Below are 22,145 nucleotides of genomic sequence, written 5' to 3' on the forward strand. Positions count from 1 at the left end.
TTTTTAGTAGCCTAATTTATTAGCTGGATCAGTCATTATATATAATCCGAGACAAAAGAGTTTGATCGTTGAAGTTGATCCACTGATTTTTCTCGTGGTAGTCACGCAATTCGTTATTCAAATTGTCCAACTTTCTTTCGTTGCTCATTAGCGTCACTACGCCAATCAAAGACGAAGCTGACGAGGAGTGCCCTAGGTTTCCACATAGAGCACCCCTCTTGATGCAGCCGATAGGATTGTCCACCCGGTTGAAGTCCAAGGGAGGAATTTTCACAAAGTATCGCGTGTAGAACTCAAGCTCCTGCTCAGGCGTCATGTAGCCGTCTTCTGGACTGAATTCTGACTTGAACACGGGATCCACAGTGCGCCTGTCTGACTGGCTTCGAACTTTGGAGAGTTTTATCGGTGTGAGCCGCGAAATCGGCGACTGGTCCGGTTTGCCTCTGACAGGTATTGGAGTAAGCTGGCGAGGAGAAGAGTTCACGTTCTTCATTTGGCTCCTCAAACTCATAATCTCGTTTTGGATGGATGCTTCCTCTTTGAATTCATTATTCGACTCGGCGACCCCCGTTTTCTCGTGCTTCATTAATGGGGGATCTGTGTCTTCGGTGAAGCTGTCGTCCAAGCACTCACGATCGTCAGATGAAAACGTGCGTGGCTTCTTAGAGTCGCTCTTCAGGGCACTCAGATCGTCCTCTGAAAACTCGTCCAGATCAATAAGAATCGACTCTTTCAGAGTGTCGCTCTTAGACGAGACGTCGTCCTGCTCCTGAACCGCTTTTTCGCCCTCGTATTTTGGCTCTTCGGGCTCCTCGCTAGCAAGAAGAATAGACTGTCCTATAGTGGACCCCAAAATGCTGGAGCTTCTATGTGCCCTGCTGGAGGAGCTGAACAACTCTCTCAGCTTCACCTCCTCGTCGTCAGATGCCTCCAAATCCGAGACGTCGTCCAATAACCGCCGCTTTTTGACACTTGGTACCTCTCCCTCCTGCCGCTGGCGGACAAGCTTCGAAGCAGATCGAAAACCAGTCTCCACTCCGTCTGGCATGAAGAACGACTTAATCGAGGGCTGCGCTTCGTCGCGTTTTTCAGTAGCCTTCTTGCCCTTCTTGGTCTTCCCCTTGGTGGTGAGCTGTGTCGCAAGCCGCAAAAATGCATCACTGTCGTCTGTTTCTTGTATTATTTCCTCGTTTTCTTTCGGAATGTCAATAAGTTTCTTCTCTGGTCTAGGATTACATCCCTTTGGAACAATACGGTCTGACGGATGGAAGCGAATGTTGTTCCCAGCTTGCAAGTGAGTTTGAATCCAGCTGTAATTATCCATGGCTTTGTCGAACTTATCGCGCTCATTGCTCGACAGAAGCAGAATGATCCGACCATCTCGCTTTCTACCGGTTCTTCCCATTCTCTGGATGTTCTTGATCGGCGAAGACGTTGAGTCATAACACACAATCAGATCGACTTCTCCAATATCCAATCCCTCTTCACCTATAGAGGTTGCAACCAGCACGTTGTACACTCCCTTTTTGAACTCCGCAATCAGCTCTTTCTGCACCCTCTGTGTCATTCCTCGAAGCTGTGCATCCTCAGAGCTCCTAACACGATCATTGGGACGAAGTTTCAGCTCAACCTTGGGCTTGGTTTCTTTCTTGGGTTCTGGTTGTTTATTTTTGCCACGCCGCTTGGGCCCATGCTTCTTCGCAAACGATTCCGAGTCAAATTTCTCCTTTTCCCTTGCTTGTCCAATGAAAATGTGCGGTTTGAATAATTCACTTGGCCCGCTAGGGTTTTTGGCATGGATGGTGCCGTTTGCAGACTCTAAACATTTCACAATATCCAATGCACTCTCACGAAGCTCGGTAAAAATAATGACTTTGGAATTTGGGTTCTGTGTCTCGCCAAAGAACGATTCCAGCTCGTCAACCATATGCTGCATTTTCGAGTGCGAAAAGACTCCTCTGATGCGCTCGCCTTTTGCAGACTTCTGCTCGTCCTCGACAATCATTTTCTCGACCCTGTTTTTCAGCTCCTTGATTCTTGCGTGGTAGTAGAAACTGGCTGCTATTTTGTTGGTCGACTTCTTGTTGTCATACTTGGTTGTGAACTCTGTAAACTTGTCAAGGAAATACGAGTAGAACGTCTGGATACCATAAACATAGAGTCGTCGCAACAATTGTCCCACCGTTCCCAGTAGCTGTAGCTGGAAATAATACGTCCATTTAATTCCCTCTGCCAGAGTTGGATTCTTGATCACTTTTTGGGATTTCTCCATGGCTTGGAAATGGTTAATTTTCGAGGGATCTGTAATGTCGTAGATCCCGCTGCCATTAGCTTTCCGAAGCACGGGGAGAATGGCCTCACAAATTAGCTCCACAATCAATGCAATGCTATCAGTGACTTCACAGTCAATCTTCAGAATGTCGCGGCCCTTCATATATTTCGCAGTATCCGAGCTGTCTTCAGTGCGCACCTCAATTCGCGATATGAGTAAATTGTCCACAATTTCTTGGATAGACTCAACATCAGAGCCAGGAGTAGCGGAGAGACCCAGAACTCGGAAACTTGTGTTGAACTTCCTCATGTACGTCACAACGGCCGTATACGCATACGCACCTTTGGATCGATGAGCTTCGTCCACCACTAGCAGCACGATGTCTTTGGGATTTAGCGTACCACTCTTCAGGTCGTTCTCGACCACCTGGGGAGTTGCAAAGAAAACGCGTTTTGAGCGCCAGATTTCGGCGCGATTCCGTCGCGTCTTGTCGAGAAGAATAGCCGTTTGATCGCTCGGAATGCCCGTAATACCATAACAGGCCTTGATCTGCTGAGCAACCAAGGGTCTAGTCGGAGCCATGAATATCACCTTGGCATCACGTGTCCATCGAAAGTAGTTGAGCATCACCGTGGATGCAATGAACGTCTTTCCCAGACCCGTGGGTAGCACACAGAGCAGATTCTGATATAACGCCTGTTTGACAATTTCGAATTGGTAATCTCTGACCTCGTAATTGGTTGGATAAACAAAGGTTTCAAGCGCGCTGTAGTTCAATGGATGGTGGGTGGGCCCGAAACGGATGTTTTTCTCGCGAATCTCCTCGTAGATTGTGGTCCCGTTGCCGTTCTGAAACTCAAGAACGCCGCCATCCAGCGTGCGCTGTCCAACTTTGCGCACCTCAGAAAAGCGATTGATCGCACTGCCTGAGTCGCGTCTGGGTTTGATCTCGTTCAGAAATACAATGTCTCCCTCGTCACTGAAATCGTCATCAGACGACATGACAAAAATATCAAGATTAATGCAAACGCGTATTCTATATTTTTTATCTGCACAGCCGTGATCCTCAAAGATACTCCTTGCTGAAATTATAGTTGATAACGATTTTGTCGACCGGACTAGAGAGCGACTCGTAGTAATCTTTGAGAACTTGGTTCAGCTTCGAAAAACTGACGTTGTAGATAATGCTTAGTGAGTTCAGGCAGTTGTTGAAAAGGTCTTTCTCCAACTCCTGGGCAACCTTTCTGCTGATCTCGCTTTCCTCCCCACACGTCATCTTGCCCATGATCTGCGACGAAAGCTCTGTAGATAGCTGCTTTATATACGTCTTCAACTTGGATGATTCGAATTTGCTCAGCAGCTTGCTCATATTGGCAGTGGAGTACGCGTTTGTTCGTGATGGATTCGTGTGAGACTTGATCAGACCATCGATTCCGTCTAGCACCGACATGAGCTCTCCGATTGCAGTGGTTTTAGCATAAGAGTCACAGAATTCGTTGAGCTCGCTCGATTTCAACTCCTCAATCTTTGTTCTAATGGCAGGAGGCAAAGTAGCCAAGTTCTTGACTTCCTCACTTAGCCATTTGTAGTTGAGTAGCAGAACCAAGTGGCCTGCTACCGTTTCAACTGCAGATGGGATTGTTTTGGTGAGTTCCAGCCGGGTATTCTCGCTAGCTGTTCTGGCCAGAAGAATATCCTGTTGTCCAGTGACTTGAGCATTTCTATGGAGACAAGTGTTGAGCGCTTCCCATAGTTTGTTGTAGTCGCTGTCCAGCTGCTGCTTAATGGCGTATTCATAGACATTAACAGCTCCGTTCAATGCCATCACATCTTCAACACGACGGAAGAATTCAGGGAACGCCTTAGTGAATTTGTAAACCTTGAAGCCAACAGGCTCCTTCTCCATAATATGCAGCTGGTTGTCAATATGTCTGGTCCATATGAGGACAAGCTTTGAGTCCATTCGGCTCAGCATGTTAACCACATACTCTTGGCCTGTCGACGAAAGCTCGGCAATGAGCTTTTCGGCAAATAATGAAATTACTGGGAACTGAAGCATGTCCTCCTTGACAATCTTCGACACAAACTTGAACAGTTTGTGAATCGATTCTCCAACAATCGTATGCATGAAGTTGAATGTCTGGTCACTAACATCACGATCCGGTTCCATGTGAGAAACGTTGGACTCGGTGAAGTCGCGCACACGCAGGGCAAGTGGTTTTTTGATCATCTGAACAAAGTTATACTCTTCAGAAGATGACAGCGAGAAGAATTGAATCACAAAGCGTTGGTGTGTAATAATCGTACTGAAGAACAGCCTCAACAGGTCTAAAAGCACCGTCGAAAAGGCATTTTTCTCCATTGGTTCTGGCGAACTGCTGATAGACTCCTGAGACGGCGTTCCCAAACCAAGCTCTTGCAAGATTTTTGTGTTCGACGACATCTTTTTGGATCCAGTCGCCGACCTAGTCCGTTTGGATATTTCAAGAATAGTATCTTTTGGCTCGCTATTGAACGAAAAAGATGGAGCCTTGGTAGTTTGCTTTTCAGAAACAACCTTTTCAACAAGGACTGAAACAAAATTCATATAGAATTGTGAATAAGCCTCCTTATGCTCAGCTAGCATCTGCTTGTAGTCTTCTGGCGACACTTGTTTCACAAAGGCCATCACGCCCTGTAACGTCATCAGCTCCGCAAGTTTACGCTCGAGAGCAGAATGCAGGGCATTCAACGACTTTTCGGTCTGAAGTCTTGAATTCAGACTAGTCACTGAGGCCTTGAGCAGCTGACTCAACTGTTTTTTGAAGCCGCTCACGAACATGGTTGCAGCCCTCTCGTACTTGGATTTTTTCTCTTCAAGAGCTCTCATCTGACCCATTTCTTCATCATCGGAATCGTTACCTCTGATCTTCATCAACGCTGCATACAGATTGCCCAAAGCAGCCTCAATGCTCTCGTTTTGTGAACCGATAGTAATGCGCTCGTTCAGTAAGCGGCTCAGTTCTTGGTCTGAAATGTCCACGGAATGCATAATTTCATTGAGCTCTTTCATAAGAAGCTTTTTGTTAGTAGTCTCAACTTGCACGCCTTTTCCTTGCTTCTCTATGTAATCAACCTCATCCTGAAAAGAGGCCAGTTGGATTCCGTAAAAGGCTAAGATAGGATCAATGGATTCGCATTCCTTGATCGACCTGTTAATAGCTTGATTGACTGCCGACGTAGAGCCTATTACGTCCGTCAATGACTCAATCCTCTTGAACTGTATTCTTTCCAGTTCCTTGAGCAGCTTCTTCTGCAAAGACTTGGAGTCGTCCACTTTGGGGTCCCATCCTATCTCATCAAAAAGCTCAGTGAGATCTCCGCCTTTTGGATTTTCAGTGTCAACCCTGCTGAAAGCCCTCGATCTGGCATGAGGCCTCAGCAAATCCATGGTTGTGTTTTCTTCTTCTTCGTCAGAGATATCAAAGTCAAGCACAAACTTCTCAGCCTTGCCAACATTATGAGGAATTGGAGAGGGCACTTTAAGCGAATTGATGGAAATCTCCGGTTTTTCTGGGAAAGACGTGTTCATGCTCAAGTTCAATGGCGCTGTTTCCGGTTCGTCATCGGCATAGTCGTCAAGCACAGCTTCGTACTCGTCGTCCTGCGTCAGCTCCTCAATTTCATGGTGCGACTTGCGATGTCCTATGAACTCGATAGATTTAACTGACCTTGCTGACGTGGATCCGCTGTTGCTTTTCAAAGCATTTAAAGTTTGTGCTTTTTCCATCTCTCGTCTAGACTGCTCGAGTCTTTCCTTCTCCAGCATTTGTTCCCGTTGTTGTCGCTCACGAAGCTCGATCTCTTGCTTCTGTCGCTCCAAACGTTCCTTCTCGCGTTTTTCCGCCTCAATGCGTTCCATCTCGCGCTGTTGTTGTTCCTTTTGCTGCTGTTCTCTTAACTGTTGTGCTCTTGTTTCCTGTTCTCTGTGTTCCCTTTCGATTCTCTCGCGTTCTCTGAGCTCATGCTCTTTTCTCTCTCGCTCCTTACGCTCCTGCTCTTTGCGATCCTGCTCTTTGTCTAGACCCTTGAGGGCGGAAGTTGTCCTTTGAAATTCTCTTGAGCGCATGTCGCCTTTGCCGTAGATGCCTGGCCCCGATGGAGAGCCGGCTCCTGGAACTGGAACGGGAGATGAAATATGTGTTCGAGGCGAACTATGGGCAGTCGTTGTAGTGGCCGAAGTCCCTGTTCGTGTTCCACTGGTCATTGTTGTTGAGCTCTCTGCTGTTGCAGAGCGACTCGGAAGCTTATGGGCATATTTATGAAGAAGAGGCTCCAAATGGAAATAGTCGACTGAGCAATTCACCAACTGGGGAAGTTTTTTACCCCCGGTGTACCTGATATAATGTTCCAGCACAGATGTGAGCCAAACTCTCCTTTCTTTGGGATAACTTGTTTCCCAATAGTACCTCTTGCCCATCTCAAAAATGAAACCGGTCGGAACTTCTGGATCGAGCTCAATCTTAGTGAGCTCCTCGAAATCCCAAGTTCTACCGATTTGGACGCTGGAGTCAGGGTTCTCTCTTGCCTTGTGCAAACGAATTCTGCCTGATGACCTCACAGACAATATCAAAATACGGTCCTTCTTATTACGGGCGGGGCTGTTGTCGGGTGGGCGTTCAGACTGGGATTTCGAGTCCTCAATGATACGGACATGTGCCAGGTACTTCTCAGCCCGACGGCCAGACTGATCCGTTTCCCTGAACAGATATTTGTTGATTTTGGAGATATCAAGCTCATACTGACGGGCCAGATCAATTGACGAGTGAGAAGCCGTCTTCTGATGGCCCTTGGAGGGGTGGCTTCTGATCATAACAAAAGGATAATAATTTTAAGAGATCTGTTTACAATGTTTGTTCTGTAAGAACGAATTTAATTAAAGTACACCCTTGCACCAAACTAATAAATCAATCAAACTCAACCAAAAGCTTACCCTTGACGTTACCACTTTGGAACTTGTCGACGGCCTTGTGGAACTCCTCAAACTTATAAATGGTATCAACAATGACATTGAATTGTTTCTTCTCCCACATGTCGCTCACAGCCTTAGCGTAGCCGGCACCATCGGTAAGGTTTCCAATAGAAAAGTCGTAATTGGAGAGCCCAAGCTTTGTCAAAATCTGCTCCCTCAGGTTTCCTCTGGTTGGGATCATGTCTCTGTATCTGACTGTTCCGTAGGTCATAGTGTTGCTTCCAAGAACTTGGACGTACTTTCCACCTTCTTTCTTAGTCTTGAGGACGTCCTTCAAGCGTCCAACCAGAACCTCGTCTCTGCAGCTATCAAATATAAGATCGAACTTTCCGTGTTTCTTGGCGGCCTCAACAATCTGCTTATATTCAGCTTCCTTGTCATGGTAGTCCACGGTTTCGTGGGCACCAAAATCGTGAGCAATTGCATTCGACTTGGAAGAGCAGGTGGTGAGAATATACTCAGCACCCAGATGTCTCACTATTTGAAGTCCCATCATACCGACAGAGGTTCCTCCGCCAAGAACAAGGACGTTTGCACCCTTCAGGTTCTTATGTCTGGTGATCAACTCGTAAGCGGTGGCAAATGGAATCACAATACCGGCAGCCTTCTCTAGAGGCAGTCCTTCAGGAACCTTGGCAACTTTTGTTACTTTGGCCACGTCAATGACCTGGTAGTTCGCAAATGAGCCGTACGGAGAGTAAGGACTTATAATGTCTCCATAAATCTTATCTCCGGCCTTGAAAGATTTGACTTCGGAGCCTGTTTGCAGGACCACACCCGAAAAGTCTCCGCCAAAGCCTTTAGGCTGTCCCCTTTTCAGCCATTTTGGACACAATTGCCATAAACACACATCGACAGGATTCAAAGCGGCATATTTTGTCTTGACCAAGATTTCAGTAGGAGCCAGGAAAGAGGACTCGGAGCGGCCCTTGATCTCTCTCTTAGCGATCTGTAAAGGCGTAGAATGATTGTAGTACGTGACCGCGTCGATGGTCAAAGTATTGTTGACAATTGGAGCTTCAGTCATGTTAACTGCACAAAAATTGCCTTTAGGTTTTTTTAGATACTTCTTGCGTCAAAAATTACACTAAAATTATTAGCCGAGCGCCTGCCGAATTCCCCGAGATTATAAATCATGGTAAATATTTCTGGAAGCTTCTTTTATCAGCAATCGCTCGATATGCGTTGCCCAGCTATTCGCCCACAGAGCTCTGTTGCTCACTAGCTTGTGTATCCTCCTCGTCCTGCCCCGCCAGCTCAGCGTCTAGCTTTTTGCGCGTCTCCTCGTCGGTTACCTCGTAGCAGCCTGCTGCCTCGTCCACCACGGCCAGTTCCAGACCAGAATTCAGGATCTTGTCAAAATCCTTGTGGTTAATTCGCCATCCCAGCTCCTTGCCCGCGAGATAAGTGATCACATGATCGCAGTAGCCCAGGATATCAACGTCAAATTCGCAGTGGTAGATAGGATCTTTATTGATCAAAATTTGCGGGACGTGATTGGGGACAAGGTTGATAATCTCGCTAACTGGGGCCACTTTCAGTGACGTCCCTATACATATCAGCAAGTCGCAGTTCTGTATGTCGCTCTTGATAGTGCTGTGGAATTGCTCCGGCAAGTCTTCTCCGAAAAACGTAATGTCAGGCTTCATCACTCCGAAAGAGTTCACATACTCAAACTTTCGCGAGTAGACGCCTTCGTCCTCCATCTTGTCCAGCTGTGCAAGCAGACTCTTTCTTTCGTTCTCACAGAAGGGACAGTATGCGATTTCCTGGCGTCTCAGATGTCCAAACAGTGTTTCTCCAGGCACCTTGTATTTGCATGTAATACAGCTGGCGGTCGCAAACGATCCATGGCACTGGACAACCTTCTCTTTCAACACCCCTGCGTTGGCTTCCAGGTTATCGATGTTTTGCGTGTAGTTTCGCAGCAGCTTCCCTTTGTCCTGCAACAGGCGGATAAAGCCATGTAGCGGTGTGTAAGCGGCTTCTGGAGGCAGAATCATATGTGCGATCGAATAAAACACCTCCGGAGACCGTTTGAACACCTCCAGACTGAAAACGTCCTGCGGGTCGTCGAGGCCAAGATGCTTCATTCGTGCATAGAAACCCTGCGACGATCTGAAATCGGGAATTCCCAAAGAGGTGGATATTCCTGCACCAGTTAGCACCAGGACGCTTTTCGCATTTTCCAGCGCACTCTTAACGTGCTCAAGCTTGTGGAAGCTTGGGAGTCTTGTGCGGATCTTCAGCACCCTGTTCATGGCTTTCTGCATAAAAAGAATGCATTTTTGCATGAACTCCTCTGTCTGGTCCTGATTCTTATAAAAGCGGCTCTCGTACCTTGGCGTATAGCCAAGCATACCCGTGACGTGTAGTATGTCTTGAGGCGAGGGATCCACGGGTATGGTTTTCTCCAGAAATTCAACAAATCCGCGCGACTTGAGGAAACTTCTGGTGTACGAGCAAACGTTTTTGGTGATCTTTATATCAGTCATGAGCGGAAGCGAGTCCCGGTCAAAGTAATCCATCCTGTCAAAAGGCGGTTCCGAGTCGCTGGGTTCCTCGAATTCGATTTCTTTCAATGCAAGTTCGTCCACCATGAACGTATCAGAGTCCTCAGACGAGACGTCTGATTCAGAGCTCGTATCGACGGGGGTGTTGGAGTCTAATTTGGGTATTTTCGATTTTTGGTGGTCGTCCAAACTGCCGCCACCATTTTCGATATTAGGACTGCGCGGCCTTTTGGGCAAGTCTGCGGGTTGCAACGGAGTGACCGGCATATTGACACTGTCAGAGGCCGAAAGCGACATGTTTATTAAAATTGAAAATTGTTAGAATTAACAATTGATTAGCTAATTATTTCTCAACGTGGATCGCGAATTTGGCATATCTGCTTATGTTAGCCATCCTTTGCTTGGCGCAGGGGCCTCAACTATGATCAGTGGACATGCAGAGACACCCAGATTGCCCCAGATGCCAACACGATTTCTTCTCCCTCAATAAGGAACGCACCCAGCCAGACCGCACAAGCCCGGAATCGGTTTATTGTGTACCAGAAGCGGCTCTTTTGCAAGCTCGTCCAGCTACCACGCTAGTATATCTTCGCATCCTTGCACCGCCAAAGAAACCAAAAAAAAAAAATAGGCCTTGCCGGGTAAAGTATATTTTTTCAACATATTTTTATAAGATCGGCCGTCATGAGACCAAAGCACACCCCAGCTATTCCGCCACTTCCTCGGTTGAAGATCCGGTCGTCGGGCAAGAAAGGTGCAGCAGCAGGAAAGTGCGCTGTGGTGATGTCTCAGATGCTGAACTGCTGGGCTGCCAACGGGGAAGGTGCCGCAGCTTGCAAAGAACTAGAACAGCAGCTTAGAGAGTGCATGTACTCCAAGAAGACCGTCACCACCAAGTCTAGCCCAATGATCAACTTCCATGCCTCTCGTTTGCTACCCAAAATTCACCGCAAGGCCGACGATTAAAGACATAACCACCAGTCCGCTGTATATAAATTATCTATCTACGTATTGACTGCTGTAGAGCGCATATCATTAAATGTCATTTCTTCATTCACGTATAAAATATTAAGACATTAGAGTAGGGACTGTTATCATCTCTCGTTTCTCGTTCCTCGTTCCTCGTGAAAAAGTAATGGCTGATATTAAACAAGAGGAACCTTAGCTGCTTCAGGCTCGTGCCATGATCCTGGCATTCTGAGCCACTTGGTTTCTGGAACTGGTGCGTACGAGTTTGCAGCACTGGCCAGTCCGTCGTAGACACCATAGAAGGCACAGACAGAAGCCAAGAAACTGAACACGCCAGATGCAACCTTACAGCCCTCGTGCTCTCCAAACGTGGCAATGGTGTAAAGCAACATGAAGAACCACTTGCAGAAGGTCAGAGCAACCAATGGAATGGTGCTTTTGAAGGTCGAAGTGAACAAAATGAAGTCAAACACTGTCCATGCAGACAGATAAATTCCCAAAGCGTTGTTGTAGTCGTCAGTGCTAGAATAGTAGTCCTGAACGCCCAAGACGTCGGTGATGATGGCACCGAAGGAAGCAAAGAACGCACCGTAGCAAAGAAGTAGGACGGAACCAAACAGATTGTTATCGACAATAGCCCAAATACCAGTGATGATCTGGACTAATCCGGAAGCAAAGAAGAAAGCTCCCGACAGAATAGCTGGGTTTGTCACAGAGTGGGCCTGACATAAAATCAAACCAAGAGAGAACAGAGTGACGGCAATCAGAGCCAGGCCACCGGCGCAAGAAGTAGGATATGGTCTCCATTGGCTGGACTTCTTGTAGTAGCTGACCCTCAGTAGACCTGTTCTTGGTGGATAGACCACATACTCTGGCTCGTAAGCCATGTGCTGGGCTTTCTCGTTGTGGACTGCGGTTTCGGTGTTGGATAGCTGATCAGACATTTCTAATTGATTTAGTACTGGCTAGAAGAGGGTCATCAGGACGGCTATTTATACTGTTGCGAAGCCGATCAATTCCTTGGTTCCTTAGTGTGTGCGGCTGAGCGGCAAGAGAATCCGTGGCCCGCGCCCGTTGATGGGTGACAAACGTGTCTACGGGACCTGTCGGAGGCACGTCACGCCATGCCAATTAAGGTAGCTGATGCATGTAATTATCGCAGTTTGTTACGATAATTGTTTCGGAACTCGTCGGCATTTTTTTTCCAGAATTTCCACCCCATGTCAAGACACGATTAACGGTAACTGTCATGACCTTTTGTTTATGGAGAGAACCTTTTGGAAATTCCAATTACTAACAAAACCTTCTCTGCATACGGACCGGCTAGTAGCATGGCCGTTCATGGTGTGATCCGTCCCGAAAACTCCTATCGCCACTCCTATTTGCTAGGCTATAGATATTCGCTTTTGAAGAAAGAGCTCACTTCCGCAAATTGTCTGTTCCTCGTCTTAGTATTGCCCGTGTTTGATGTTTGAGCTTCTTGAGCTCGTAAACGTTAGCATCTCATCTTTGATTATGTAAAATTAGATCTAATATTTGTAAAAAAAAATGCACAGGGCTCGCTTTATACGACAGTATTCAAAGCTGGGCCAAACGGTGGCAGAGGCCACAAAGCCCGGTGTGGCAAGCTCTATCACAAATGACCAGTCGTACAAGAACTTTTTTGAGGATTTCTCAAAGTCTGTGATGTCGCAGAACCAGCTCTCTTCTATCAGCGAACAAAAGACCTTTGGCAAAGTGTTTGACTATCTTATGAAGAAAACGAAGCCTGCTGGCGTGGCTGAAACTCTGAAAGATCTCGTGAACATAAACGAGCAACAAGCAAAGAGCCCGTTCCAGGATTTGGCTCAAGGAACACAGTCAATCAAGGCCCACAGCTTGGAGACATATAAGAAAAGGCTCGAACAGAATAAGGTTTTGATCAAGGCGCTGGAGCCAGCTCTGAAGTATATCAACCACAATATTGATACGAGCGAAGGAATGATGGCATACATAAAAGACGATCTTGTGGAACGGTTTGTGAGAGAGTATCCCACCAGGAACAGAAACTCATTGGATCTCGATCAGCTAGTACAAACCACGAAGACCTTGACCCTTGAAAATCCCTCACAGCCGCCAGTCAACCAGAGAACGCTTCCTCTTCTGCTGGAATACTGCCTAAACTCGCTTACATACGATTTTGACTCGTTCGACGACACACTGCTGGTTCTCGACTACATCAGACAGCACAAATCAATTTTTGTCTACGAGTTCGGCCTCAACATCGATGTTTACAACTCTGTGCTGCTCCAGGTGTGGCGCAAAGCGGAAAATCTGCAGCTGATCAGCAAACTGGTGGACGAGATCAGCGCAAATGCTATACAGCCCGATCTACTCACATACAAGATTTTGGCTAAGATCTATCTCCAGTGCATGAACGTTGACGATGAGTCCAAGGCTCGCTACTACCTTTTGTGGGGGAATGGCTCCGACATCTACAAAATACGCACTTTCCTCGACAATATGAAGCTAGGCATCGTGTAAATAGTGCATTTGAAAACCCCGTTCACATCCTTACACCATATGTCACAATGTTTTTCTTGAAACGCGTAACATTACTTGTATAATTTATTCATACACCGCGAACAGAACCGGCCTGTAGAAGCACAGTTTGCGCCCAGTGCTTTCTAACTACTTACAAGGACCCGACAACCAGGGTGCACGACAAACTCGGTTTCAAGTGACGATGATATTGACTCCCGGAGAGTTTTCCAAAGCCTTTGAGGAGATCAAGACCACCTCTCTAACTCACTCTACCTGCAAACTTGTCATCTTTGTGTCGTGTTTGAACGTGGATGCGATCTGTGCGGCCAGAATACTGTGTGTTCTTCTCAAACGACATCTCATTGTGTTTCAATTAATACCTGTTGTTGGATATAATGACCTCAAGACCAAATATTCCAAGCTTGACGACGGCATTTCCAACGTGCTGGTGGTTGGCTGCGGCGCCATGGTCGATCTCGAGAGCTTTCTGGAGATCGACGTGTCGCAGCACGTCGAGCAGATTGATGTGTCCGGCGTTCCGATCACTCCAGAGTCCTCTACCACAGAGCCCCAAATGAAGCTCACGCGACGCATATACATTTTCGACGGGCATCGGCCGTGGAACCTCGACAACTTGTTTGGATCGCAAATGATTGTGTGTTTCGACGACGGCTCTGCCGAACGAGAGCTCGAGAGCCAAAAATCTGCATACGACGCATTGGTAGCCATGGACGATGAAGAGGAGGAAGTGGCGGAGGAGCCCCAGTTTGACGATCTGGGTAGCGACTCTGAAGACGAGCTCGGCGGCCGCAAGCGCAAAAGTGAGGACGCCCTTCCTCAACGCAAACGTTTACTTCTGGAGAACGAGAAGATCATAGAAGATTACTACAACCAGGGTACCACCATTTCCATGTCTGCTGCAATACAGGTTTACTCGCTGATCTCCACTCTGGGAGAGTCCAATATCGATTATCTGTGGCTGTCGATTGTGGGGACCAGCTCCTTGAGCTCTGACTTTGCCAACACTTACGAGGCTCTGGTCCCGCTCCTCAAAGATGAGGTTAACAGATTGCAACAGAGCGACGACAGAGCAGAAAATTCGGAGTCAGCACTAGACACAGCCAGAGCAAAGAAAGCAGACGACACCGCGCTGCGGGTCGACAAGGACTACAGCTTGTTTCTTCTTCGACATTGGAATCTGTACTGCTCGTTTTTCTATTCCAGCTACGTCAACTCAAAACTTCAGCTATACACAACTAATGGAAAGCGGAAATTGAACACCATGTTTGCGCGCATGGGTATTTCGCTTGCGGCCGCCAATCAGAACTGGCATTACCTGGACATCAACCTCAAAAAAAAACTACATACTGTCTTCCGCAAGAATTTGGGCCAGTTCGGACTGACAGATGTGATCAGAGATGGGTTCGTTCGCGACTTTGGGTTCCATGGTTCTCTGTCTGCCGGTGACTTTGTGGAGGCCGTGACAGCGCTGTTGGAGTACGACGGGGACCTCGTAACCCAAGACACAAAGACACGGCCGTCGACGCCTGAGATCGAAGAGAACGCCAAGGATATTCGAACGCTGATCCAGAAAAGAGAAGCACAATTTGTCTCCAATTTTTGGAGAGCATACGACGCGCTGGACGATTTCGAGCTGATCTCCAAGGGGCTGAAGATCGCGAAACTTCAGCAGCAGTTCATTTTCGACAAGGGGTTCGAGATATTCCAAAAAAAAATGATAAAGAACTTGCGCATCTTCAGGCTTGTCGTGCTGAAGGATAATTTTGCAACCAACAACACGGTGTCGGACCACTCGCTGATCCCGGACTTTGGCAACTCCGATTCCATCGAAATCAAAACTTTCAGCAACAACACCAAGCTCTTCCAAAATCCTCTCATCCTCACAAAGCTGGGCAACTGGATTCTCGAATCCTGCGCAGAGCTGGACAGGAGTGTCTTGCCATTGGTGATCGCCTCTCTCGACGTGGACACGGGCACCTATCTCGTCTGTGGACTGCCTCCCAAATACCCAAACATGAAGGGCGTGGAAGAAGCTGCGGAAAGAATCACGGTGCTCAACACATTTTCGCTCGCGTTCCAAGAAATAGCCAACAGCACGGGTGCCAAAGCCAGAATAGACAGCTTTGAAAGCTCCATGATTGAGATCCGAAAAGACGACCTGCCCATGTTTTTGGAACGTCTTAGTTTGAGCGGACTGGTCTAATCCCGTGCAGATATAATAAACTAGATACCATTGCGTAGCAAATCTAAAAGGTATTTATAAAATGCACAGCCCAGATCTGGGGTTTTATTTATTTATATTTCTTTTATGAGCTCTCCCTCCAAACAGCCGGTGCACCCTTTCCCCACATTCACGCCTACTAGACACCTCGAACAGCGCCGCATGCGGCGTGCCGTGACGTCTCCTCCACGCAAACGCGCAGCCACGACTCCTATCTCGCTGACACCACTGTCAACGATGCGGAGGATTAACGCAACACGAACCAACACCAATGTCGACCGGCCGACCGTGCTGAATTTCCAAAGCGCCACGAAAACAAGCTCCTCAAAACTGCCAAAACGAGAGGACCACAATGAGAACGTTTTCCTGTCTCCAAAACAGTCCAAGAGACTAAACACTGACACCGAGTTGAAAGAGCTTCTGCTCGAAAATAGCCGACTGATGAAGATCCTGGCCCAGAACCAGGAACTGATCATGGACTACATCAGACGGAAGTAGGAGGCATCTTCTCAATTTGTTTCTTGACGATCTCGAGCGGTATGATCGCATCTTCTAGCGAGTCGTGCTGTCCACCTTGGATGTTCTTGCTCAAAAACCGCCATGCGAGTTTTTTCAGCGGGTCTTTACGACGAGGGTCGACTGTCTTCTCCGAGAACAGCACTGCTGTGTCCACAATTTTGGGGTAGACTATCCGCAAAACATTGAGATCGTTCTCCAAGCCGTGTCCTATAATCACTGTGTTCTCGTCAGTGAGTCGCGCCATCTTTTCCAGCATTTGCTCCCATGTCATTGCATCCTCCGGGATCGAGTCCACACCAGACACAAATGTGTTCAAATCAATCACGTCGCCCTTGGGTTTGACAATCTCGTCCATGATCAGAGTGCACTCTGGGAACTTGACAAGACTCAATTTCATCATCTCGAACCCGCACGAGGTGTAGCACATCTCGCAGTCCAGACCAATCGCTGAATATTCAGCCTTATCTTTTAAGTTGTACTTTTCGCGCAATTCTCGAATGGTTGCAAATGGCCGCAGGAAATGCATTTCTGCCGGATCGTTCAACTTGAAGACATGCTTGTCCAGCTCTTGGCAACCTTCTGTGTGGCCGGGAGTCTCATTGCAGCACGAATAGTGGCGGTTCGCATAGTTGTGGTTCCATTTTTTGACTCCAGAGCTCAAACTGGTAATGATTTTTCCTGGATGAAACCTGCATACGCTTTTATGAGCCGGTAGGTACTCCTCGGCAGCCAAGAATGTCACTTTGCAATGGGCGCACTCTAATGTCTCGCTATGTTTCCTTGCCTCTGGCACATCCAGGATGAAGCCGTGTCTCAACAACATCTGTCTTGAAACACATAATTGTTGCAACCTTTTGACATACTCCTCACTAGACAAGCCTTTTGGAGCAGAATCAAGTTTGGGCTTTTTCTTCACGATCTCATACATCCGTCGCTTGACCATTCGAACGTATTCTGGTTGCGTTTTGCTTTTAGTCGCAACATCATGCTCTTGATCAACAGCGGTAACCACTGCATTAGGAGTCCCCAGTTTCTTCAATTGTTCATGAAAAATTCGAAGGTAATGTCTTCTTTCCTCGTATTTCGCTGGTGCAAAAGGAACTACTGGCCGCGGAACAAGTTTGATGACATCCTGTCTGGAATCAAAAGGATCAACGCTTTCGATCTTTCGCTTGGACATGGGTGGCAGCGAAAAAATTAAATGCTCTTATTTTTTACATACTATCGTCCACCGGTCGATCGTCGCTAATTCATCGAAATGTCTTACTATTATACATCAACTTTTAAGTTTCTTCATTTCACCAGCACTCCCTGGTGCTGGGGAAGCTGACTTCGTCGATCCATTAGCCCCATTGGCCTCGGCCGATCCATTTGCCAGTTGTTTTTGCTTCTGCTGCAGCATTCTCTGCTGTTGCTGGAGGAGACGTTGCTGATGAGCTTCGATCTGCTTCTGCCTGATGTGGTGGATGCTATCGTATGCCTTTGTCAACAGCATACAGCCAAATCTAATGGCCTGAGTCTGACTGCCAATTTGGTTAAGCTTCGATGGATCCAAAGGACTGTAGGGTGGCAGATCAGAGTCGAACATGAAGCGAGACTTCAGTCTCCTCTTCGCGTCGCTCTGAGAATCATAAACATTTATGTGTCTCTTTCGGGATGCCAGCTCACCATTCTCTGGCGGTGTGACGGGTTCGTCCTTCGATTCTTCGTCGCCATTATCTGACTCCAGTTCAATTTCATCGTCGGAGGCATTCAAGTATTCTTCGAAGCCAGGATCATCCCTAACACGCTTGCGATCAATCCACATTCTTCCGTAACGACCAACACGCTTTCTGAGTTTATAGAGAACTTCTGACACGGTAAGTTTGTGCTGATTGGCGTTGTTTGGATTGTAAAATCCGGTATCCTCATAATCGCGGTCTTGTCCAGTGAGATCATAGAATTCTGGCAGGTTATTTCTATCATTCTTCACAACCTCTCCATCAGCGGCGTTGATCTTCACTATTTCGTCGTCCGTATAGTGTTTGTGGCTGTTGAGCAGTGAAGAGAATTCGGCTTCCCTTGAACTCTCCACCTCATACATCGATGACGCGATGGACGAATAAGGAAGGTGTGATCTTTCTTTCAAAGCCTCATCCTCATTGCTTGCAATTTGGAAAAATGGATTGTAAGGATCGTCGGTGAAATTGACCCATCCTTCATCCTGCGCGCGCCGTTTTACCAATTTGTCGCTGACTGCCTTCTTAATTCCCTCCAGCTTGTCTTGCAAAACTGCATTGACTGTTGTTAAGTCCAAATCTGGGATTCGGGAAGACGGTAGCTTGACATATGGCTGGACAGCAACTGGGTTTGCACCCTGCCCTGGCTGCGCCTGAGAATAAGCGCCTCCCTTCTGATACTTTTGTCTTTGAGAGGCAACTAGTTTCTCCTTTTCGAGCTGTTGTTTGCGGCGCTCTTTGGTCAATAATCGTTCCTTCTCCGACATCTGCTGCGCTCTGAAGAATTCCGGATCCGGCAATGGTGGCCTTTTTTTCTTGTGTGTGATCAAATCCTCTTCTTCTCCCTTGATTCCCAGCTCTCTCTTCACTTTCTTTGTTTCGCATCTCAAATTGAAGATCTCCTTATCGGTCTTGAGCTGCTCAAGTCGCCGAACCTCCCGTTCAGCAACCATAAACAATATATTGCGAGCATGCTTGAGGTCTTTGTAAAACATTGCAAGACGCTCTGCACCTTGTGTATCGGTTCTTCTGGTTTTTCTCGCTTGTCTAAATTCACGGCGTCTGAAACAAACATATGGGTCATTATCGTCCTTATGCGATGGATCTTCAAACCTTAGCGTAGGGAACACGGGCTTACCGTTTCTGGCTATGCGACGAGCTTTCCAATGCTCATAGATTTTGCGACCAAACATATCAAAAAGCACCTTCAAAGGACGAGGTTGCTTTCCGCTTGTTGGTTTGGCATCGAGTAGCGTCTTGAACGGGTGTATATTAAGTTGGTTTTCTAACGTCCGCGCCACATCGGCGGGATCAGATTTGTCTGGCACCACGGCAACCTCAACTATTTCCTTGAAACTCAAAATTTGCTGCGGATCCATCGAAAGAAACGGCTGTTTTTCGTTCACCACCGACTCGAATCTGTGCGCGATCATCTCAAACTCGTCTTCAGTGCATTTGTTGTCTAGCGTACTGTTCATCTTTTCAAGAAACTTCTCGTCTTCCTCATCCATACAATAGGGACATCCGGAAACGTCCTCAACGGTAGCTGAGAACTTGATGTATGAAGCGGGTGGGACAAACTCATCCTTGTAGTACTTGTCTGCGTCTGCCCAAACCTTCGAGGCGTCTGGCGTTGGAATGTAAACCTGCTCAACCTTGCGACCTTGTATTTTAGCTGCAGATGCATTGATGACTTTCTGCAAGTGATGTTCCTCTTCCTCTCCTTTTTCCACACCGGTTTCGATCTGTTGTAGATCTCGCTGTTGCTCAGCAAGCTCAAGATCTGGTATGTCGCGCTGCTTCCACACTTGGAGCGTCTGCTTCACCGAAATCTTGCGCTGCCGGAAACGAGCACCAGCTGATGATGGGGGTGCCATTGTGTGATAAAGTTGATGCTACTCCGTAACACCCTTACACCACTGTTTATTTGCCCCTTACTTGTGACAAACAACACGCTCAAATCCTGGTGGACTCGGAGCGGGCAATCCCAATCTGTGTACAGTCCGGTTCTTCTCTGTTTTCCAGAGCGAGATACGCTGTCCTGTGCTGGATAAGTCTCACAGAAACTTCTATCTCGGCAAATGAAAAATACACTCTTATTTGTTCCCGTCTCTCCAGTATGCACGCGCACACTCTCGGTCTCGAAATAACTATGGCCTTGTAGATGTAACTGGGAAGCCTTAACTGGCCTGACTCCTTATTGGGCAAAAATTAACGTGAATATCCTAGGATATTTCAATATGTACAAGCTGGCCCAATTTACGAATACCCGGATTTGCCTTCGCTTGCCATGCTGGGGGTTGCCTTTTCGCGAACAAATTTTTCGTCGAAAAAGGTTATGAGCACCTGCAACTACGCGACCTATCTACACATCCTTGCACTGGATATGGTAGTTATCCAGTGTATCCTGGGCCACTCTACTAGGCGAGCCGACCACAGGATCAGTTCCCGCCTGCGTCTTCGGGAACGCCACAACATCTCTGATGTTACTGGACCCAACGATCATCGAACACAGTCGGTCAAATCCCACCGCGAATCCGGCGTGGGGTGGACAGCCACTGTCAAGAGCTTTTAGCAGGTGACCAAACAGCTCTTCGGCATTGTGGACCTTCAAAATTTCCTTGAGGACGTATCTTTGAACCCGTGCATCATGAATTCTTTGCGATCCTCCGCCAACTTCGACTCCGTTGATCACCAAGTCGTAATGTTCTCCTTCGATGTCTAGAACGTTGTCCAAAGAAGGTGTGACTCCTTGAGTCAGGTCAAACATTGTGAAAGGATGGTGCGTCGCCTCGTATTTGTCCTTCAGATATACAGGGTACTCTTTTCCCTTGGACTGGGGGTCTTCGGATGGCGAGAAAAGCGGGAAGTTGGTCACCCAGCATGCAGCGAAGGTGTCACTTGTCGACAGTCCAGTATCGTGTCTCCAGAGGTCGGGGAAGTGCTGGATAGCAAGCTGTCTGAATTTCCCTAAAGGCGTTGGGTTTTCATAAACGTGTCTGTGTCTCTGCTTGTCGGGGTAAACTATGTCACCCAGTGCCACAACATCTCCAACTTGAAGACCCAGATATTCGTTTAGTGCACTGACGTCTCCCTTGAATGCGAATGGGGATGCCGAATGCCATGTAGTAAGGTCGTGTTCGGACTTGATTTTCGTAATGTACGGCCTGCGGTTTGAGTATTCGTGCGAACTAATCAGCTGGTCGATTCCGTCAAGGTTGGCAGCTCCACTAAGAACGACTCCCTGCACAGATCCTTGGCTATCGAAAAACTCGTTCAGGAGTTTGAATCTCAGGTTGGAACGGAGATCCGGTTTGTCAATACCATAATAATGCATTGCCTCTCTATAGGATAGCCTTTTCAATGGCTTTTCACCGGGTAAAGCCAGACTAGACATGTCCTCGCTCGGAGTGAACAAGTCGACCTGCCGGGTCTCCTTGAAAATAGCTTTGATCACGGTCTCCACTGTGTGCATCACATCCTCTTTCTTTGCAAACGACATCTCTAAATCGATCTGAGTGAACTCTGGCTGTCTGTCCGCACGAAGATCTTCGTCGCGGAAGCATTTGGCGAGTTGGTAGTACCGATCAAAACCACTGGCCATCAACAGTTGTTTGTACTGCTGGGGTGATTGAGGAAGAGCGTAAAATTGGCCCTGTTTTCTTGTCGGCACAAGAAACTCGTCGGCCCCCTCAGGCGTCGACTTGAACAGCAGCGGTGTCTCGATTTCAACAAAATCGTTATCGTCTAGCACACGGCGTGCAACCGCAGCAATCTGGGCCCTTTTTCGTAGCGATTTTTGATAGTAAGGTTGTCTAAGTTGGAGATATCTGAACTCCTGCGGGAATTGGCCGGTTGTATGCTTCAGAGAGTTTAGCTGCACAGTTTGGATGTCCGCGCTGTTCAAAACCTTCAGATCCTTTATCACCAGTTCCCAGGTCTCCGGCTCTCCATCTTTGCTCTTCTTCGGCTGCACAGTGCCTACCACGCTCACCACATCCTCGGGCTTCCTGGAAGCAAGCTTTTCCACTGTTTCCTGGTCCTTGCAAATGAGCTGGGCATAGTTTGACTTTGTGTCTCTGAGAGACGCAAAAGCAAGCTTGGAAGACAGCTTTTTGGGGGTTCTGTCGATCCAGCCGTTCAAAATAACGGTACTCTGTCCCATCCTCTTGTGGTCCCGGTCAATCTCACGAATCGTGTGAGTCGGCTGGTCAAAATTGAACTTGCTTGCAATTTCAGCAAAAGGGGCCAGGCTATGTAGCCTTCGCACGAAATGTGCCGAGATCGGCCATATTCTAAGACTCATTGGGAAGATTCTCAAACAGGAACAGGCGTACTGTGGATGGCTTTCCTCTGAACACCTTACTCCTGGTGTGTT

At 47.5% G+C, this 22,145-nt stretch overlaps 11 protein-coding genes across 11 annotated transcripts; 3 read left to right on the top strand and 8 right to left on the bottom strand.

The window, feature by feature from the left end:
• Positions 1–28: 28 nt before the first annotated feature.
• KL928_000394 (uncharacterized protein) lies at positions 29–3,274 on the bottom strand (the record flags this gene model as incomplete). The annotated part of the gene is made up of 1 exon (XM_043204582.1): positions 29–3,274. One exon carries the CDS (start codon positions 3,272–3,274, stop codon positions 29–31), a length of 3,246 nt encoding a protein of 1,081 aa, XP_043062289.1.
• Positions 3,275–3,338: 64 nt separating this feature from the next.
• On the bottom strand, positions 3,339–7,124 carry KL928_000395 (uncharacterized protein; the record flags this gene model as incomplete). The annotated part of the gene is made up of 1 exon (XM_043204593.1): positions 3,339–7,124. One exon carries the CDS (start codon positions 7,122–7,124, stop codon positions 3,339–3,341), a length of 3,786 nt encoding a protein of 1,261 aa, XP_043062290.1.
• Positions 7,125–7,218: 94 nt separating this feature from the next.
• On the bottom strand, positions 7,219–8,310 carry KL928_000396 (uncharacterized protein; the record flags this gene model as incomplete). The annotated part of the gene is made up of 1 exon (XM_043204604.1): positions 7,219–8,310. One exon carries the CDS (start codon positions 8,308–8,310, stop codon positions 7,219–7,221), a length of 1,092 nt encoding a protein of 363 aa, XP_043062291.1.
• A 166-nt stretch (positions 8,311–8,476) lies between these two features.
• Positions 8,477–10,093, bottom strand: KL928_000397 (uncharacterized protein; the record flags this gene model as incomplete). Its single annotated transcript, XM_043204615.1, has 1 exon — positions 8,477–10,093. One exon carries the CDS (start codon positions 10,091–10,093, stop codon positions 8,477–8,479), a length of 1,617 nt encoding a protein of 538 aa, XP_043062292.1.
• A 387-nt stretch (positions 10,094–10,480) lies between these two features.
• KL928_000398 (uncharacterized protein) lies at positions 10,481–10,762 on the top strand (the record flags this gene model as incomplete). Its single annotated transcript, XM_043204626.1, has 1 exon — positions 10,481–10,762. One exon carries the CDS (start codon positions 10,481–10,483, stop codon positions 10,760–10,762), a length of 282 nt encoding a protein of 93 aa, XP_043062293.1.
• A 179-nt stretch (positions 10,763–10,941) lies between these two features.
• On the bottom strand, positions 10,942–11,709 carry KL928_000399 (uncharacterized protein; the record flags this gene model as incomplete). The annotated part of the gene is made up of 1 exon (XM_043204637.1): positions 10,942–11,709. One exon carries the CDS (start codon positions 11,707–11,709, stop codon positions 10,942–10,944), a length of 768 nt encoding a protein of 255 aa, XP_043062294.1.
• A 604-nt stretch (positions 11,710–12,313) lies between these two features.
• KL928_000400 (uncharacterized protein) lies at positions 12,314–13,288 on the top strand (the record flags this gene model as incomplete). The annotated part of the gene is made up of 1 exon (XM_043204650.1): positions 12,314–13,288. One exon carries the CDS (start codon positions 12,314–12,316, stop codon positions 13,286–13,288), a length of 975 nt encoding a protein of 324 aa, XP_043062295.1.
• A 39-nt stretch (positions 13,289–13,327) lies between these two features.
• Positions 13,328–15,512, top strand: KL928_000401 (uncharacterized protein; the record flags this gene model as incomplete). Its single annotated transcript, XM_043204661.1, has 2 exons — positions 13,328–13,337; positions 13,426–15,512. The coding sequence occupies 2 exons, from the start codon at positions 13,328–13,330 to the stop codon at positions 15,510–15,512; spliced, it is 2,097 nt and encodes a 698-aa protein (XP_043062296.1).
• Positions 15,513–16,014: 502 nt separating this feature from the next.
• KL928_000402 (uncharacterized protein) lies at positions 16,015–17,229 on the bottom strand (the record flags this gene model as incomplete). Its single annotated transcript, XM_043204672.1, has 1 exon — positions 16,015–17,229. The coding sequence occupies one exon, from the start codon at positions 17,227–17,229 to the stop codon at positions 16,015–16,017; it is 1,215 nt and encodes a 404-aa protein (XP_043062297.1).
• A 96-nt stretch (positions 17,230–17,325) lies between these two features.
• On the bottom strand, positions 17,326–19,644 carry KL928_000403 (uncharacterized protein; the record flags this gene model as incomplete). The annotated part of the gene is made up of 1 exon (XM_043204683.1): positions 17,326–19,644. The coding sequence occupies one exon, from the start codon at positions 19,642–19,644 to the stop codon at positions 17,326–17,328; it is 2,319 nt and encodes a 772-aa protein (XP_043062298.1).
• Positions 19,645–20,132: 488 nt separating this feature from the next.
• Positions 20,133–22,073, bottom strand: KL928_000404 (uncharacterized protein; the record flags this gene model as incomplete). The annotated part of the gene is made up of 1 exon (XM_043204694.1): positions 20,133–22,073. The coding sequence occupies one exon, from the start codon at positions 22,071–22,073 to the stop codon at positions 20,133–20,135; it is 1,941 nt and encodes a 646-aa protein (XP_043062299.1).
• Between the last annotated feature and the right edge of the window lie 72 nt (positions 22,074–22,145).

The sequence above is a fragment of the Ogataea angusta genome, assembly GCF_019207475.1.
Source record: "Ogataea angusta isolate 61-244 chromosome Unknown 61-244_NODE_1_length_1302399_cov_90.877568, whole genome shotgun sequence".
Classification (NCBI taxonomy): domain Eukaryota; kingdom Fungi; phylum Ascomycota; class Pichiomycetes; order Pichiales; family Pichiaceae; genus Ogataea; species Ogataea angusta.